At 33.4% G+C, this 19,508-nt stretch overlaps 1 protein-coding gene across 1 annotated transcript in view; it reads right to left on the reverse strand.

Annotated features, from left to right (window-relative positions):
* Positions 1 to 19,508, reverse strand: part of LOC111049381 (ammonium transporter Rh type B-like) — a 299,674-nt gene that overhangs the window by 104,146 nt on the left and 176,020 nt on the right. The window contains exons 2-4 of the mRNA XM_039437572.1: positions 10,119 to 10,272; positions 3,681 to 3,867; positions 1,072 to 1,222 (exon numbers count right to left, since the gene is read on the reverse strand). Of these exons, the coding sequence (XP_039293506.1) occupies positions 1,072 to 1,222; positions 3,681 to 3,867; positions 10,119 to 10,269 (489 nt within the window). The 5' untranslated portion in view covers positions 10,270 to 10,272. The remainder of the gene's footprint in view (positions 1 to 1,071; positions 1,223 to 3,680; positions 3,868 to 10,118; positions 10,273 to 19,508) is intronic.

Raw genomic sequence — 19,508 nt, forward strand, 5'->3', positions numbered from 1 at the left:
GTTATTCACCCCATAAATATCCGATGAACTTATCCTTAAAAACCCTAGAACTCATGAATAGAGAGGTACAATCATTTCAGGTACCTTAGACGCACCTTTGACGTTCCTCTATTTGTTGTTAAATTTCAATTTATTAGAAGAAGTTCCACTATTATAATTTTATTATAATATATGTTATATTATATTATATGTTATTATAATATACAAGCTAGTTCACAATGAAAAAGTATAATAGAATTTGCAATGATACCTCACCGAAATTTCTAACGACATTAATAAAATTTATTCTCTTCTGAATATCTACATTTAATGTGATGTAATGTCTATAATTACACAGATTCAAGCCTTGTCTATGCATAGCCTTGTTTTAATTAGTCTATGATGGTAAGTGAGTAAAATCAGTGATCGGATAAACCCGGAAAATTCCAATTGAAATTGTATAATAAGTTAAGATGATTACTATTGTACCAGCAGCTATTGACTCTAAACTAGAACATACAAATAAAAAATTTGCAAGTGTCGTGTTCGAGTCTACCGTCTAGAGTCATTTTAATGCACTTATAAACAATTAATCAATTTGTCTCATGAAGGAAACTTTCTCAACTGTCTTATCACGTTTTCAAACCTTCTATTGTTCTTTATTGAACTACGCTGTAATGTTTCGGGAATAACTAGTGTAAATACAGTATGAGTGGTAAACAATACAGTAATACTGTAATTAAATATTGTCTCACGAAGGAAACCTATATATAGTGAGGTATTTGATCAACTTTGGTTTTGCTATCCTTGTCTATCATTCGACAAAGCCGGTGGTACTATCCTTTTCTAGGTCCACAACGATGCCAAGCATGTTTTTGACAGTGTAGAAATAAAATTAAACTATGCAGAGAATCGGCATCGCTATTTTTCTATCTTTATTCACTGTCATTATAACGTGGACCTCACTATAGTATATTTCACCACGCTTTCAAGTCTTCTATTTTAAAATTGAAATTTGTAATAAACAGTAGCACATTGAGAATCACTATTGTAAATAAATGAAATGAATTCTAGTTTCTGCTGGATTCCTACCTTGAAATACTCGATAAGTATGTGCTCGTTGACAGAGAAGAGCAGAGTCTCAACCAATCCCATGATGACCAGTTGGATGGGGGTTGTCCTCCCAAGAACAGCTCCCATTGATATCAGCACTGAAGCTGCTGCTATATCTGCATTCACCAAACTGGAAAACAACATTTCTAGGAATAATAATAATTGAAATTATTTGATTTCCAAAAAAGAATACAATAATTATTATACAGATGAGAAGACGTAACAGACCCGACGTAACAGACGTAAGAACCAGTCTCTCTTTGATTACAATATTATTTCGATATTTATTGAAAAATACCAGTGTAAAGAAAATTCGCCATGCTTGTGATAACCAACCAATTCAAACTTCTTTTGCCTGTTGTTGGGTAAGGTGTTTCTCCGTAAATAATAGTTTTGCCAAAGGGTAGAGAGCATTATAGTGATATCATTGTAAGTTACAGAAAACAATTATTTAATTAGAGGAATTATTACAATTTCTTATAAAACTTGGAAATTGTTATAGTTTTCTCCAACTCAAGCAAGATCAATTCGTTCATAAGCTAGATAAATAGTATTGAATATTGTTTGATTCTGTTTTGTTTTTAACCTGAATCAGGTTAATTTTTCAACAACAAGGTCACCAACACACAACTTGTGATTTCATTCGAACACTACAAGGTCACCAACACACAATTAATTCGTCCATAAGAGCCCACTGAGGAATGTGAGGAATGAATATAGACCCTTCTTGAATTGTTTTTGCCAACAAAACTTTTCAACTTACAACTTTCCAGTTCAGTTTGGTTAGAAAACATTCTATCAAAATTTTTGGAAAGAAATAGCACAGGCTCAGCCTTCCTCCAATGGCATAACTATATTATGATTATAGTGTTGTGTACAATGAATAAATGGATAAAGTTTATCGGAATCAGTTGGTAGATATAACTGAAAATCTCTACTACCCCATTGTTAAGATGAAACATCAAATAGAAACGCTACAAATGGAGAACAACAATGATATACTGTATCCATCTCATTACAATGTATGGGATTACATTTTAATTATAGCATGTTCACCCTCCTGATCTGATCTCGACCTGTATGGATGGTTGCTGTGTAGTTTGAGCGTTATCATGTAGTTTCGACTACAAAACTACACCCATTCTATCTATTTGATCTATAATTTTATCTATCCTTCATGTTTGTAGCTCTTACACAATGAAACATAGGTCTACTATATTCGTTCTCTTTTCCCAATCACGTTAAAATAGTATTCTAACCTTATCTTGGACTTTGTCACCTATAAATTTGGAAGAAAAATAGCACAAGGACTACCTTATTATTTTATCCACCAATGTTATTACATTAGTGTCATTAGCATTGTAAATAAATGAAATAAATAAATGTAAGAGAGTCAATGAGAATTATAAACAAATCATACAATTTGAAAATACTATCTCTAGAGTCGTGTCCACTTTTTGCAACGTTTGACTGACTTGCTTAGATCTTTCAAATATGATATATATTCTTCAAATTCTTCGCCACCCCTGAAACGTGTCGCCTCTAGGCACCAGCCTAATATACCAAGTGGGAAATCCGGTACTAGCTCATCTTGGGTACCTACAAATACTAATTTTCAGTGTTGTTGTGGTAAATAGTCATGAAAACGAAAACGATCAAGTTGTTTTTATTTAATTGAATAAATATTTAAAAGTTTGATGTTTTAATAATTAAAAATTTATCTGGCTGGCTTGGTCTAGTAGCTAGTGATAAAGAGCGTTACAAACTTTGGTCTGCCAGCACCGCCTGGTTCGTGGTTTCGAATCCCGCCGATGGCATTGACATACGATCATCTGATCAATTCACCAACGCACTTTCCAAGCTCATGTGAGCACCATCCACAATGAAAAAATTGAGATCCATTTTGAAACAATAAAGAAATACTATTAGTTCTGTGTACAGTAGACCTCTCGCAGTATTCTCATCCACTCATAATAGACTGGCTTCTCCACATATCTGTGTAATCACTTGTCAGCTGATTTATGATGAATAATACTATACTCTGATTTTTACTCTAATATTGGCGTATGAAGGAGGCTCCTTTTCCCTTTTATATTATCCTTGAAATGCAAAATTTCCAAAAACCTTGTATATACGTCGACGCGCAATTTAAAAAGGAACATACCTGTCAAATTTCATAGAAATCTATTACCACGTTTCGCCGTAAATGCGCAACATATAAACATTTAAACATTAAGAGAAATGCCAAACCGTCGACTTGAATCTTAGACCTCACTTCGTTCGGTCAATTATTCTTATTCATAAAAACACTTCACATATATGGGCTACTTATGTACAAATTAATAAAAACAATATGAAAACTTGTAGTACCCCTTATTATTAAAAACTTTAATAGTTTAAGTTTAAACGATTTTTTACAACTTTAAGTTGTAATATTTTAAAGTTTTTAATAATAAAGGGTACTACAAGTTTTCATATTGTTTTTATTAATTCATTCTTATTCATTATTTATACCATTTTCCAGACTTGCAAATTAATAATAATTAACTGGAATATTCTGAACCAATACTGGATTATTTCCGCCTCACCTGAGCATATTCAGGTGAATTTTGTCGTCTTCTTCGAGATGGAAGATGCCGCGGCAGAAAATCGCCCACTGCACAACCACTGACGTCAGCAGAAACGAGAATCCCAGCGAACTGAAGCCATATCGCTTGAGGAAAGTCATCAGAAAACCGAAACCAATGAATATCATCACGTGCACATCCTGAAACACTGAGCGATTTCACAAACGTGATTAAAATATCGGTTTAAATTCAGGTTATACAAGATTATTGATTGAAATAAAATGGAAATATTTCTGTACACTTTTATATTTTATTAATGAACTAAAGTGCGGTCCACGTTATATTGACAGTATTTAATTAACTTTGGTGTTGCTATCCTTGTCTATCATTCGACAAAGCAGGTGGTACTATCCTTTTCTAGCTCCGCAATGGTGCCAAATCTGTTTTCAACATTGTAGAAATATAATTAATTAAGGCGGAGGATCGGCAACGCTGTTTTCCTATCTTTATCCACTGTCATTATAACGTGGACCTCACTATAGCTGGTAACACGTGCTCCCGAACGGTCTAATTAAAAACTTGACATACTGAAAACTTTACCTTCTGAGATCTTGGAAAATTAAAAATAGGCCTATAATTAATATCAATTAAAATTATAATTTAATTGAAATGAAAAATTAAATTTTAAATTGATTATAATTAAAATTGAATAGGCCTATAATTATTTTTATCCTCAGTAATCTAAAAATCTATATGCAATATATTCATGCTAATCAGTCTAGTAGTAGAGACGTGGTGATGCGTGATTTGTGAATTCCTTCATTAATGAATATTTTCAGTATTTTATAATATAAAATACAAATTAAATCACAATACAAATTTGAATACTATAACATTTAATACAAATAAAACAAAGAAGTTTTATATTTTTCTTTTGTATAAAAATCATATAAATTCACCACTCATTGCATCTGTTGTGGTGTGGTGTGGCTCTACAGTAATATTTTATTTTTACTGGAATTCAATTTATTTTTAATATTCTTATTTTTTTTTACTCTCACCATGTATAATAAACTATTGTAATATGTTATTGTTATGGAAGCGATTTTCGGGAAAAATCCTGTATGCTCACATGTTTTCATGTGAAAAAAATAAATAAAATGAAATAAATATTATATTTAAATAAATAAATTGAAGTGAATGCTATACTTTTCCAAAAAATGGAACTATTTCCCTTCCAAAATCCAACAAAATAGGCCAACAGTTCAATGTGAGATTTTCTCAAAATATTCTCACTTGCCTCAGTTATCTAACATTGATGATGGATTCATCTTACTAGTCTTACTAGTCTTACTAGTAGTTCTGTGAGCAGTAGACCTCACGCAGTATTCTCATTCACAAGAGTACCTGATTGAAACTATAGACCTTATGGAAATATAGCAATAGACTGGATTCTCCACACATCTGTGTAATCACTTGTCAGCTGATTTATGATGAATAATTCTATAGTCTGATTTTCACTCTAATATTTGCGTATGAAGGAGGCTCCTTTTTTCTTTTATATTATCCTTGAAATGCAAAATTTCCAAAAACCTTGTATATACGTCGACGCGCAATTAAAAAAGGGACATACCTGTCAAATTTCATGAAAATCTATTACCGCGTTTCGCTGTAAATACGCAACATATAAACATATACACATATTAACATAATTATAAGCATTGAAACATTAAGAGAAATGCCAAACCCGTCGACTTGAATCTTAGACCTTACTTCGCTCGGTCAATTATAATTTGAAATTATACAAAACCTGATATATTGATACTATGAAAACTCTCCATGAAAAGAATTCATTGAAGCTGTTTACAGTTGAATGAATAAATCTTTATTCAATGACAAGCACATTACAGAATAACAATAATCAAATATTGAATTCAACAAAAATGCGTAGTGTACAGTCAATGAATACAATACTGATTGTTAAAGAATGAACTTTGTCTGCAAACAGGAGCATATCTCATAATTGAAAATAAAAGCAGGAATTCGCTTAGCATACACACATGAGATATTATAAACTGAAATGATGCAAATAAAATGTTAATCCTATACTATTAAACTAGCTGTTTGTATGTTCATATGTTTAGATGTTTGGATGTTTAGATGTTTAAATGTTCATATGTTTGTATTTCACCGGATTTCGAAAACGGCTCCAACGATTCTCACGAAATTCAGAACATACTAGGTTTATAATAATCTATAAACTGTTGTGAAGGCGATGTGATAAATATCCATATTATATAAAAACGTTTTTATCAGAACCAATGATTGATTGAACCAGTCTGAGATACCCAGTTGCGGCTGTTACTCCATTATCAATCTCTTGCAAACTGAAAACTTGAACATTGTAGACCAGAATATAGTGTGCGTGAAGCCCCACGATTGGTCATTGGATGACGATCAATAGACGCTGAGCTTTACTGCTATTGGCCAAGACAAGGCTCATGGTTTCCATGACCATATTTGGAGAACTTGGGCATTTCTAGACTTGGCCAATGACGGTAGAAAACCAACAGTAGAGCTCTACCTTCATTGGCCAACAGGTGATGGCCACTAGTAGAGCTTCACCCAAGCTGTTTTTTTCTTCAAATCAAATCAAAGTTCGTTCATCAAAATCAATTACAATACAAATTTGAATACTATAACATTTAATACAAATAAAACAAAGAAGTTTTATGAATTGAATAATTTCTTAATAGGGAAAATAATTCAATGGATGAATATACACCCAACTATAAATTATATGTGGATTATATTCAAATATGTGTATTGTATCCTGCTGTTAAATGTTTAAGCTTCCAGTTTATTACTAGAGATTGATGATAATGTGACAACCGAGACTTGTACCTTGAATTGTTCAAATGAATTAGTGGTTTTGACAATCTCTAATCGTTTTTTAATACTATACATTTGTTATCAATTTTAATATCAATGTACTATAGAGTATGAATTCATAACATTGAAATTAGAGATAGTAAATTTGTGAAGAAAACAAAAGTTCAATTCTGGAGAACACTTCACTTTAATGGGTTACTTTTACAAATTAATAGAACAATAATGAAACTTGAAGTACCCTTTATTATTAAAAATATTACAACCTAATTCAATATGGGTTGTAATATTTTAATAATAAAGGGTACTTCAAGTTTCAATATTGTTTTATTAATGTGTAATTCTGATACTATTGCGGATGCTGGGTTACAGCATAGAGAAACAATAGCGAAAGTAGAGATATCCCATGGTATAGGGTGTTGATGTCGCAACTTTTACTGTTATCTCAAGACAATTACTGTTGATTATTCTCGAATTTTACTGTGTTGTTGGGGTGAGAGTGTATGAACGGCACAATATGAGAGACTTCCTGTGTCACACAGCTTCACGGGAAAGAATTACAGGAAGTATGGGCTTCAGATAACAGTAATAGTTGCGACATAAACGCCCTATACCATGGGATATCTACTCACGCTATTGTTTGTCTATGATTACAGTGGGTATGTATGACAATGAAAATGAACTTTATTCTGACTTTGAATTTGAATAATACAACAGTTGAATTTAATCATTGTTTCAGAATTATACTAGCAGCAATTTTTCATAGACGCTGCCAGTTTACATTTAGTCTATACATATAATACACTTTATAATACAGAGGTAAGAGTTGCTCGGTAATAGTATATTTCGCACCTAGGGCCGAAAATGAGACTTTTCCGGCTCGAAATCGGGTTTCAAGTCCGAGGCCGTAGGCCGAGGACTAGGAAACATTGAGAGCCGGAAACACATTTTTGCCCATGGTGCGAACGCTATTTTTCGCCACACAGAAAAATAAAACAATACATATATGAGAATAATTGTTTATTAGGCACTTCCGAAAGCAAAACTGGAAGGTCATAGCTCTAGCAAATCTGAGGTTATCTGAATATCAGGAAATTGTCCAAGTATTTTTATTTTTTATTCTGATTTGTCTAAATAACCTAAAAGATTATGTTCAATTATGTGGGAGGTTGAGTTTATACTTTTTTAATCTTTCAAATGACAATAAGATGATATTATTATAAATGTCTTAATTATTGAATAATAAACACAAATAATGAAAAGTTTTTGATCAGCTGTTTTAGCACACTTGAAATTTGGCCAATCTGAATGTCAACGTCAACAATGCTTGTTGTCATCGACTTCGGAAGTTTAGTTTACAAGTTCTATCCTACTCTGAAAATCGAATTTGAATAGTTTATAATATTTATATCTTATCTGTATTTCATTCATCCAAATAAAATGATAGTATATTATTGCAGAATAATTTATTCAATTCTAGAAGCATAAACTGATTCCGTTACATAAACTATTTGTAAAAACGTTCAGCACCATGGATATTGCACAAGTAGTTCCAAAATTATCCACCAGGTTTCGTGATAACTTTGTCTCAGAAACAGAGTAACGGCCAGCAACAGTCACAGTTATTCAAAAGTATTCTTTAAGTATCTATAGTGAGGTCCACGTTATAATGGTAGTGTACGATTTGCAATAGTGTTGCTATCCTTGTCTCGTTCAACAAATGTAAAAGAGTTAGGGGTTAGTTCTTATTTAGGTTATATTTAATAATGTTTTATTAGGATAGGTTAGGTTTTTGCTTTAAAATTGCAATATGCTAGAAGGGGCTAGGGTCTAGGTGGAGTTATGTTTATTGATGTTTCAAAGCACAGAATTACAAGGAGTTTTATAGGAGTTTTCTCTGTTTCAAAGGTAGAAGGATAGGTGGGCGGTTAGGATTTTGCTTTGAATCACATGTTTGTGAACATATTCATGAAATGAACCACATGTTTGTGAACATGTTCATGAAATGAACCACATGTTTGTGAACATGTTCATGAATGAACCACATGTTTATGTTTTGTTCTAAAGATGACGAATAAATCTAAAGTATTAAATGTGAAAGGGTTAGAGGTTAGTTTTATTTAATAATGTGTTATTAGGATAGGTTAGGTTTTTGCTTTGAAATTGCAATATGCTAGAAGGGGCTAGGGTGCAGTTAGAGTTATGTTTTTTGATGTTTCAAATGTGAAAGGATAGGTTAGGGGGTCAAGATTCTGCTTTGAAATCTAAATTATTAAATTTGAAGGGGTAGGGGTTAGTGGTTAGGTTTTTTCTGGATTATATTTAATAATGTTCCATAGGTTAGGTTAGGGTTTTGCTTTTAAATTGCAATATGCTAGAAAGGGCTAGGGTCCAGGTAGAATAATGCTTTTTGATATTTCAAAGGTGGAAAGATAGGTTAGGATTTTGCTTTGAAATTGCAATATGCTTGAAGGAATAGAGGTTTTTCAAATAGTTATGTTTATTGATGTTTTAAATTTAAAAGGGGAGGTTGAGGGTTCGGTTTTTGTTTTGAAATGACAATATGGTGACTTAGTTATAGTGTTTTTTAACATCAGTTAAATAACAACTGTTATATTTTATTAATTATATTTTTCAAAAGTACTCTTTCTTTTATTAAATAAAATATAATAAATTGATTATTATATTGAATTTAATGATAAATCATTATTGGATAATAATATCTTCATCAAATAGAATGACGATTGGCTCCAGTTACAGTGCTCGGTAACCATCATCACAAAGAACGTTACATTCAAAGATCTGACTGAATGGAACGGGAAAAACCCGTTGCTAACGCATGCGCGATACGGTGCTGTCTGAGACAAGGAGTGGTTTGTCGATTAAACGCAGGCTTGAGGTTAGATTCTATTATACTCTGAAAATTGAATTTGAATAGTTTATAATATCTTATTTGTATTTCATTTATCCAAATAGAATGATAGTATCTTATTGCAAAATACTTTATTCAATTCTAGAAGCATAAACTGATTCCGTTTCATAAACTATTTTGTAAACACGTTCACATCAAATCAGAATCAGCTGACTTCAAGGTTATTTTACAGCCCTAGGGCCGTAAAAATTTTACCGGCCTGGTCAGAAAACAATCATTTTCGGCCTTCATATGACGCACGTAAACAAGCTCATTACATCCAAGTGAGGCGAAAAATAAATTACAATAATAAATTATTATCTGCGGCCATTGCGGTAAAATGATTGGAAATTTTTAAGAAAATCCTGTTTACAAAGAACGAAACTTGAGGTCAAAATTTAAGTTAATTTAGCAGAAAATTGAAAGTCGAATAAAAAAAATGTATTCGCTTGGAACATGGATAGAGTCAAATAAAAGTATTCTAAAAATCTAATTCTTATCAGAGTTTATCAGAGATTGACAATAGTGTAATAAACGAAACCGGTCTTTCTAAGTATCAATAAATCTGTGGTTTTAGACAATTTCTTAGTATTTTTCATTCAATTATAAAAATCGATGGGAATCTCAAATTGAAGAATAAAAAGATATAATTTACTCACTTGGATATTTGTTCTTGACAGATTCAGTGTCCTTATCAACCAGAACTTTGGCATCAGCGTCCTTGCCATAGCGCAGAAAACAAGCTCCCAGGATTATAAGCAACACCTGGATTCCCAGCAGAATACTCATGGACAGTCGTATGCCCTCCATCCTCTGAAATCGAATTTGAAAATTAAGTAAATTAAATTGATTCATAACTAAAAATTATACAGAAACTGAACATATCCTGTCTATTTGAAATGAACAGAACATCAGATAATGTACTGAAAATAGGAAAGGCTCTATCATATCTATAAGGTTGAATAGAACCACACATATGTTGTAAAATTGTACACAATTTTATTTGGTGTAGGACCATGGTTTCGTGACCACACAGGTAACATTTTCAAGTTGACCTTCATGGAACGGTTCTACAATATTAACAATGACTCAGTCGAATATCTATCCCGGGCAAGATTCTCGGGTCTCAAGACCGTTTCTCGGGCCATTCTCATGTTTCGGATGGACACGCTAAGTTGTCGGTCTCGGCTACCTGAAAACAAGTCTTTAGGTTTGCCAGAGGCCCTGAAATTTATCAGGTTCGACCTGAAAACTCTGACACCAGACCTGAGCCAGCCAGATAATTCGATATTATAATTATTTTAATAAGAATTAGGTCAAAATAATCTGTAATAGAATAATTAAATACTTTGTGATGGTCTAAAAATTGGGAATGAATGTTTGGAAGTCAAATATTATTGATTATATGCTTCTTTCAATCAAACTCGACCAATACCTAGCAGAATACAATATTTCTCTTAGCTTATCTTCGCATCTAATCCCAAGACAATTTCATAACAAATCGAATAACAACCAAGTTGTAAAGTAGGGCTTCACTGCTGGACTTTGTCTTCGATGTTTTTGCATTTTCTTCGAGTTTTTCCGGACTTTTCTCATCTTTCAAGCGATAAAAATAGATTCGCAGCTTAATGAAGTACAAAAGGATAAGCGCACAAGATAAAAGAGAAAAGCTGGATGAAATATTCATTCCTCGCTCCAGTTTTTTAGCTTCAAACAAAATAATGTTAGCTACTACAACTTATTGCCTTCTCCCAATTACGATTTCCTCTTTTTACGTTCTTTTCTTCTTCTTCTTCTTCTTCTTCTTCTCTTCTTCTTCTTCTTCTTCTTCTTCTTCTTCCTCCTCCTCCTACTCCTCCTCCTCCTCCTCCTCCTCCTCTTCTTCTTCTTCTTCTTCCTCCTCCTCCTCCTCCCTCCTCCTCCTCCCCTCCTCCTCCTCCTCCTCCCTCCTCCTCCTCCCCTCCTCCTCCTCCTCCTCCTCCTCCTCCTCCTCTTCTTCTTCTTCTTCTTCTTCTTCCTTCTTCTTCTTCTTTTCTTCTTCTTCTCTTCTTCTTCTTCTTCTTCTTCTTCTCCTCTCTCCTTCTCTGATCTTCTTCTCCTCGTTCCTCTCTTTCTTCTTCTTCTTCTTCTTCTCCGTTCTTCTTCTTCTTCTTCTCCTGGCTTCTTCTTCTTCTCCTGGCTTCTTCTTCTTCTCCTGGCTTCTTCTTCTTCTTCACTCCCTCACCACCTCCTCCCATCATCCTTCTCCTCTCTTTCAACATTCTTCTTCTCCACCTAAACATCCTTCTCCCCCTCCCACTTCCAATCCCTTTGCTTCTCCTCCCCATTCTCCTCCATACTACTTTCCTGCTCCTTCTTCTTCTCCAAAAACAAAATTAACGAATTACAGGACAACCAACTCATCAAAGCTAGTCGGAAACTCCCAACTGAAAGCTGGATTCTACTTCTGAATAATCAATTTGCTTCCATCAGAAATGACTTTTTGACAGTACTTTTTCTCTCAAAATTAGGCCTTTTCCATACACCGAAATTAAAATGAATGCTGTGAAGTTTGAATGAGCTGCTTCCCTGTTCTAGGAAAAATGACGTTCTGTGGTTGATGAAACGAAAATACTCTTCAGTATGCGGTTAGTGTGCGTATGGAAACAATTTAATTTTTTTTAAACCCAGAGTAATTATCTATTCTAGGTAAAGGGGCTGTTTTCTGAATGAAATAATCATCATTCCAGGACTTTTGAGCCTTTCTTGGTATTCGAGTCTACATTATATTTCCAAGAATATTTAATGGAATGTTTTTTCCTTTTTCCTTCGTCATGGTACCCCCAGAAGAGGGAAGTTTATTACAGAAAATATAATAACATAAATGAAAAAATTCACTCATAAAAGATATATTATGTATACTAAAGGAAGTCGATGTGTAGAAATACAAAGAACTATTATTTCTGTATAAATATTTATTATAATCTAAAAAAGCATGATAAATCAAGAGTATAAAAAACTCATATAAAAACAAAATGTATTATCTATTAGAATCATATGTTACGATTTATTTAGGAATTCAATTTAAGATAAATACCCCAAATCTCTGTAGTTAAAAAATATTTATATACATATATAATGGTACTGAAAAAAGAAAAAACATGTAGTACGAACTGAATAATTTTAAGTGACATACAGAGTCCTGCATATCCAGACGAACACTCAACCAGGGGTGATGTTCAATGGATATAGGCGGATTGGATGAGCCGCGATAATGCCAAGCTTTAATCAGCTGATGCCAAGCTTTTTATATCTATATCTTATACCGTTTTCTGTAAAAATAGTCAGCTGATTAAAAGTGAATTGCTCATGTTCGCGGCGCGTATATCAGTACGCACCTTTAGATAAGCGTCTACTTGTTTGTCTCTGAGAATACTAACTTTTATTTATTTCCATTCATTTTTAGGAATTATATTTCTTCAAGTATCAAGATAGTAGGTTCTTCAAATTAATAAAAAACAATATAAACACGTATAGTACCCTTAATTAAAAACTTTTTGATAAAGGGTACTACAAGTTTTTATTAATTTAAATAAGTAACCCATATAAGTGAAGTGATTTTTTAGGTTCTTGAAGTATTAATAAGATATATCCAACTAGGAAAATGCATTAATACATGACATTATTCACATCTATTACGTATTTTAGTTATTTAACAGCTTATGATTTTCCTATACTTACCAGCTTCTAGTTTACTCTGAATATCTTTATGACTATCCGATTTTATCTACGTGAAATTTCACGTATTTTAATAATATTGACTATCCGTATAATTATGTGAAAATATGCTCCGATTATGTGAAAAGTATCAAAGAAACATTTTCAATTAAATTCCAGTGGCATACTGCTACAAACTACCATAAAGTAAGTAAATTGATATTTTAAGTAAGTATTGATATTGTATATAAGTAAGAAAATTGTGAGTAGATTATTATTTAATCTATGACACTACCAACACTTTAAGGTGTGTACAGATATATGCGCCTCCAACACGCTCCGCGCACGCTCCACCTTCGTTCCGCCTTCGCTCCGCAATCGCTCCGATCATGAACGTTACTGGAGATGTTAGCTCTTCTCGCGTTCCACTCTTGCTCCCCGGTCGATCATCGATCGATCTGCTCGAGTGACGTTCGGTTGCGGAGCAGAGCGAAAGTCTGTACGCACCTTTAAAGTTCTCTCTTGTTGGGAGTACAGAAAAGGAATTCAGTTTACAGTACAGTTTGTATGATGTATTGTTTATATAATTTGTGCTCTATCAATGATGTTTGTAACAAATTCGCCTTTGCAAAGAAGCTAATTTTAAATTCGAATACGTCCGCATTTCTCAGTAAGCCTACTAGGCTTGTGACCAAGGATGAATCATCCTAGGGGCTGTAAAACTTTAATCAGAAGTTAACCATCTAGAGAGAAGATAGAAGAAATTCAGCCGTAATGGCCAAAGTAAGAATTCAACCAAACACAAGCCAACCAATAAGAGATTAGGAACGTTGTTGAGAAAAGCGACAGCCAATGGGAGTTGAGTAGAAGAAAATTCAACCAATCACAAGCTGGCCAATAGCATGACAACATTCAACACTACTGCAATAGTTTATTTCCTCTACAGTTGAAACACTATATTTCGGTTTCAGATATATAGAATTTTTTATTATATCCTAACTCATCTCGTGTTATATAGTTTGAGCTGTTTTAATATCACCAAATATTTAGCAGCACTTAAAATCATAGAATCAAATAATATTAACCTTATTCAGAGCACTCAATATTTATCATCCTTTGATGATATTCATTTTATCAGCCAGAACAAGTATATTAAGAAATTATATTAATAAGATTCCAGTTATATCATATAAGGATCCAGAGAGCTTCAAGAACTGGCGTTGTAAGTTCTAAGGAATTTTGAAAGGGTATATTGGTGAATACTTGTATTCACGACGAGCGTTTTAAGAATCAACTAGAAACAACTATAGTTGGTCCTGATTATTCTCTAGTGGTACATGGTTACTGATAATCAGTCATCAAATATTCTTTTAATTTCCTTACTGGTATTCTTCAAGAACTTCATAGAAGCAGCGGTAAGAATTATCAATCCCTGGTCCTTGAACCTTATGGTGATTATTTGTATTTATAAAATTCATGTTTCTACCACTGAGCTAGAGCTGAGGTTTGAACCCAGTAATTTTGCGAGCCGGAAGGCCTTAATTTTTTGTGAATTTATTCGCAAAAGAGGGAATTTAGAGACTGCTCTTATAAATACCAGAAACGTCGTATTATCTGTGAAGGAATTGCAATCTACAACTTCTCACAATAGCTTCATAACGTGGGACTCTATCATAAGAGATAACCCCCCCAGGAGCACAACTTCACACAGTTTAGAAATATAATTAATTAATTAAGAGAATCGGCATCGCTATTCTTCTATCTTTATCCACTGCCATTATAACGTGGACCTAACTATAGCTCTGGATCACTAGATCTTTGGTAACTTGCTTCAGATATTGTTGCTGGGGTCTGTATGAGGGATTATATCCCCTTAGAAATTCGTTGTTGATTATCCATCCTGTTTTTTGCTTGAGAATGTCAAATACCAGCACGAAACGGTTGTCGCCACACCAAGAAATGTGAGTGTTTTTCACTTTAAAGTTAACAAAAATACCCTTATAAATGATCAAATGAGTGTGAATAAAAAATCTTACAAAACAAAATAATCACGAAATGATATATCTGAACAACTTTTCATTTTTCAACTTCCAAACGATATCTAAAGTCAATTAAAAATAATTGCGTATGCACTTCACTGCATTAAACATAATAAATCAAGAAAACTACAAACTTTTCCGACCGAATTATACGTTTATCGTTAATTTAATGACTGGAATTACTGTATAATTACACAGAGAGAAACTCGCAGTTCATGTTATGTTGTACAAATTAGAGATTAGAAAAACGGAGTGAATATTAATCGAGAGTGATAGCAGAATTTGAAGGATCTGGAGAAAAAAAAGGAAAGCTAACTGACTCACTATCTGGAAGTTTACACGAAACCAAGTTGGCCTAATAGGAAAATTGTATGTGGAACTGTTTAAAGACCCGCTAGCAAGATCTTTATCAGTAACTGCCTCTCACGCAATAGGGGGAAATTTTTCAGAAGGAGTAAAATGTCAACCCTAATAGAAAATTCGTTCAGCTCATTATTCACAGGTCGATAGAGTTGGTTTAATAGTAATACACTGTAGGACCTGCTAATCCATTATTGTTTATTAGCTTGAATACAAGGTTTATTTATGAAGGCCAGTGAAATCGCTGATTTAACGATTCTAACCTAGAAACCAACTAGAAATCGAGTGCACGTTTTCAAAGATTAGATGGGGAATATTGTGATTGTGGATTTGGAATCCTATTCCTGAATCTAGAATCATTCATTGTTTTGTAATAGTGTTTTTTTTTACCATGGTGTAATGCAAACATTACGACAACAATGATACATGACAATCAATACCATAACACAAGCAGGAGGTCCACGGTATCTTTTGGCAATGTATTTTCAAAACTATACTAATAAAATATAAAAGATGAAGTGGACTTTATGCAAAGAAGACTTCAACATAATAACACAGTTTCCAATGCGGGCGGCAGTTTTCAATTAGTCAATCTTTCAGATTGTCAAGTTTTCACAATGTAAAGTTTACTGTTTCTCAAGTTCTGAGTTTTTAAATTTTTTCAATCCCAATACTATTTGTCTAGTTCTCAGTTCGCCTAGTTCTTAGTTCGTCAAGTTTTTAGAACGTCAAGTTTTGAGTTTTAGAAGTTTTCAGTTTTTAAAGTTTTTAGTTCGTCAAGCTTTAAATTACATCGGATATAATGGTACCAACTGCCCTCTAGAATAATAATAATGATAATATTGAGGGTGATGCCCACATAAGCTCTTAGGCTTGTGCGTGGGTAATGAGTGAGAGAGATGATGATTTTTTATCTACTAATTTTTAGCTTGTCGGGACCGACGGCTTATCGTCTCCTCCAAGAGACGGGGTGGCCGTATCTATGTGATTGTGCTGTGGTCAAAAACTTTTGCCACGGTCGAGATTCAAACTCGGGTTCTCTTCATAATTAGACCGGCGCGTTATCACTTATTACAACGAGCTATCCTTCTATAGCTATAGAAGACAGTGGAAAGGAAGAGAATAGACAACGCTGTTCTCTTATCTTTATCTACTACTATTATAACGTGGACCTCACTATGATACCTCATTATACAAAATATTAGCTCATTATACTACCCCTGTATTTCTTCACAGCCTGAAACAAATTTGGTATCGATGCAGAGCTAGAGAAGGATGGAGCTATATGATTTGTCTAATACTAGATAAGGATAGCACACCAATGTTAATCGGATGCTGGAGAGAGTTCTACTATGGGCAACTAGCTCTATAGTGAGGTCCACGTTATAATGGCAGTGGAGACAGATAGTAGAACAACATTGCTGATCCTCTGTCTTGTCAATGCCTTCTATAGACGGTAGCTGATACAGGTTTATTGATGTTATATTAACGGTTCATTCTCGTTTGAAATAATCAATTATATTCTATCAAGCAATAAATTATATTTTTCAATAATTTCATATTGAATTTTTAAAATTAAGATGAAATATTTTGGTCATTCTACATTGTTAAAGACGATCTGGCAACAGAGCAAAGCGAGAAAGAGATAGCGCTATCCGCTTTGTTGAATGATAGACAAGGATAGCAATACCATTGCTAATCAAACATTGCCATTATAACGTGGACCTCACTATAGACAAATTTAGTGAGGTCCACGTTATAATGGCAGTGAAAAAAGATAGGAGAAAAACGTTGCCAAGTATCTCCATTTTGCCACTGAGTGTACACAGCTGTTATTCAATAATTCATCCCATTAAATTTGATCTAATAATAATTATAATTTCCTTGATAAAATAATCAATTTAATGCCAAATTAATCAAGAAAATATATAGTTTTTCATAATTTGATTCAAAAATTTGCTTTCATAACTGAGAACAGATTTTTATTTTTATACAAATATAAAATGGCGGCTGATTTAAAAAGCTGTGATACAACAATCTGAATTTCAAAACAACAGAAATTAAGTTATTTGGTAGGTATTCTACTCCAATTTCTTTTAAAGATAGTAGAAAAATATAAATCCTATCCAAAAGAAGTAATTTTAATGTAAATAATTCTGAAATAACCTTTCAATATTATTTATACCAGTATGAGTAGGTCTAACCTATACGTGTAGCCTAACTGAAGCATTTGTGGAGCCAAGGATGGTTAGTTATCAACTTTTACAATGTCATTTCAGGTATTTTAATTTGTGTTTCTCATACGGTAATGTCTAAAAATTATTTTATTGTTTCAAAAATACATTTTAAATCAATTATAATTGTACTCAAGTATTTTGATAGAATGAAGAAAAAAATGGCGGCTGAGAATTGTTTGTCTACTTTTGTACAGTCACTGTCAAAAGTAAAAATAAAATATTCTGGCAAACTGATAACATTGAAAAGCGAGAGAGAGAGATAGCGCTATCTGTTTTGTTGTATGAGAATGAGAAATCAGGAAATCAGAAATGAAACGAATCGGACAATTAGAAATACCCGGTCAATCACTTTTTATGCTGGTCAATAGGGTTTTTAACCCCTAACCACCACTAAACATCATTATATTCTTATGAAATTTTTACAATATGTTTAGTATGTGCAAATTATCCTGTATGCCAAATTTGAAACGAATCGGACAATTAGAAATACCTGGTCAATCACTTTTTATGCTGGTCAATAGGGTTTTCAACCCCTTACCACCCCTAGTAGTCGACATATTCTTATGAAATTTTCACAGTATGTTGAGTATGTGCAAATTATCCTGTATGCCAAATTTGAAACGAATCGGACAATTAGAAATACCTGGTCAATCACTTTTTATGCTGGTCAATAGGGTTTTCAACCCCTTACCACCCCTAGTAGTCGACATATTCTTATGAAATTTTCACAGTATGTTAAGTATGTGCAAATTATCCTGTATGCCAAATTTGAAACGAATCGGACAATTATTAATACCCGGTCAATCACTTTTTATGCTGGTCAAGGTTTTAGGCAGACCCATGATAGAAAAGGACAGCAACAGTATTGTCAATCGTACACTGTCATTATAACGTGGACCTCACTATAGACACTGAGCTAATCAAGTAGCATCATTTTGTAGACTCTTGATACACTAAACCACTTTGTCTAAACCAGTAAGTAGTGTTTTGCTGTTTTCTAGTGCCTCTCGACAGAGCCAATATAATCGTCCAGCACGGATCTAATTGATGCGAGTTTTTGCAGGTTTACCGCGACTGGCTCAAACGCTAGCACTGAAAAGGCTATTAATCAGGATTGGGTCAAGTTGATACCCTTCAATTAGGTTGCTGGTTAAACTGGAGTCAAGTCCTACTCCCACTAATTAGAGCGATCGATGCAGCGTGGCCCAGTCAAAACGATAAGAGCTCATCCCTTCCTTATCTTGTCTTCAATGGCTGGGCAATTAACCGGCCAAAATGTAAATTAACACATTATTGCGCCAGAATCTTCAATATTGTTTGCTGTAGCCTGCCTATTGTCTCACATTGTGTTAAAGTATAAAATAGAAAGACCTTTTTCAAATTTCTTCAACTTACTTCAATTTACTCAAACCAGTAAGTATAGAATTTGATACATCTATATAATAAGAGAGAGTAGGGTTGTGTTTGTTCGTGTGTTCGTTTGTTCGTTTGTTCGCATCAAAACATGTCAACTTGTGGATTGCATACCGGAAAAACGGGAATGATTTAGATCTCCAAATTTTGCACATAGATTCTAAAAATATAAATCTCGTGCACCTGGAAGCCCAAATTTCAATTTTCCTTCTAGATTTTTCAGAATTAATGTTAAAAATTCTTTGATGGTACATTCGATTTCATCAAAAAATCACCAAATCATATGGTCAAAATTAAAAAAGGA

The sequence above is a fragment of the Nilaparvata lugens genome, chromosome 11 (assembly GCF_014356525.2).
Source record: "Nilaparvata lugens isolate BPH chromosome 11, ASM1435652v1, whole genome shotgun sequence".
NCBI classification, from domain to species: Eukaryota; Metazoa; Arthropoda; class Insecta; order Hemiptera; family Delphacidae; genus Nilaparvata; species Nilaparvata lugens.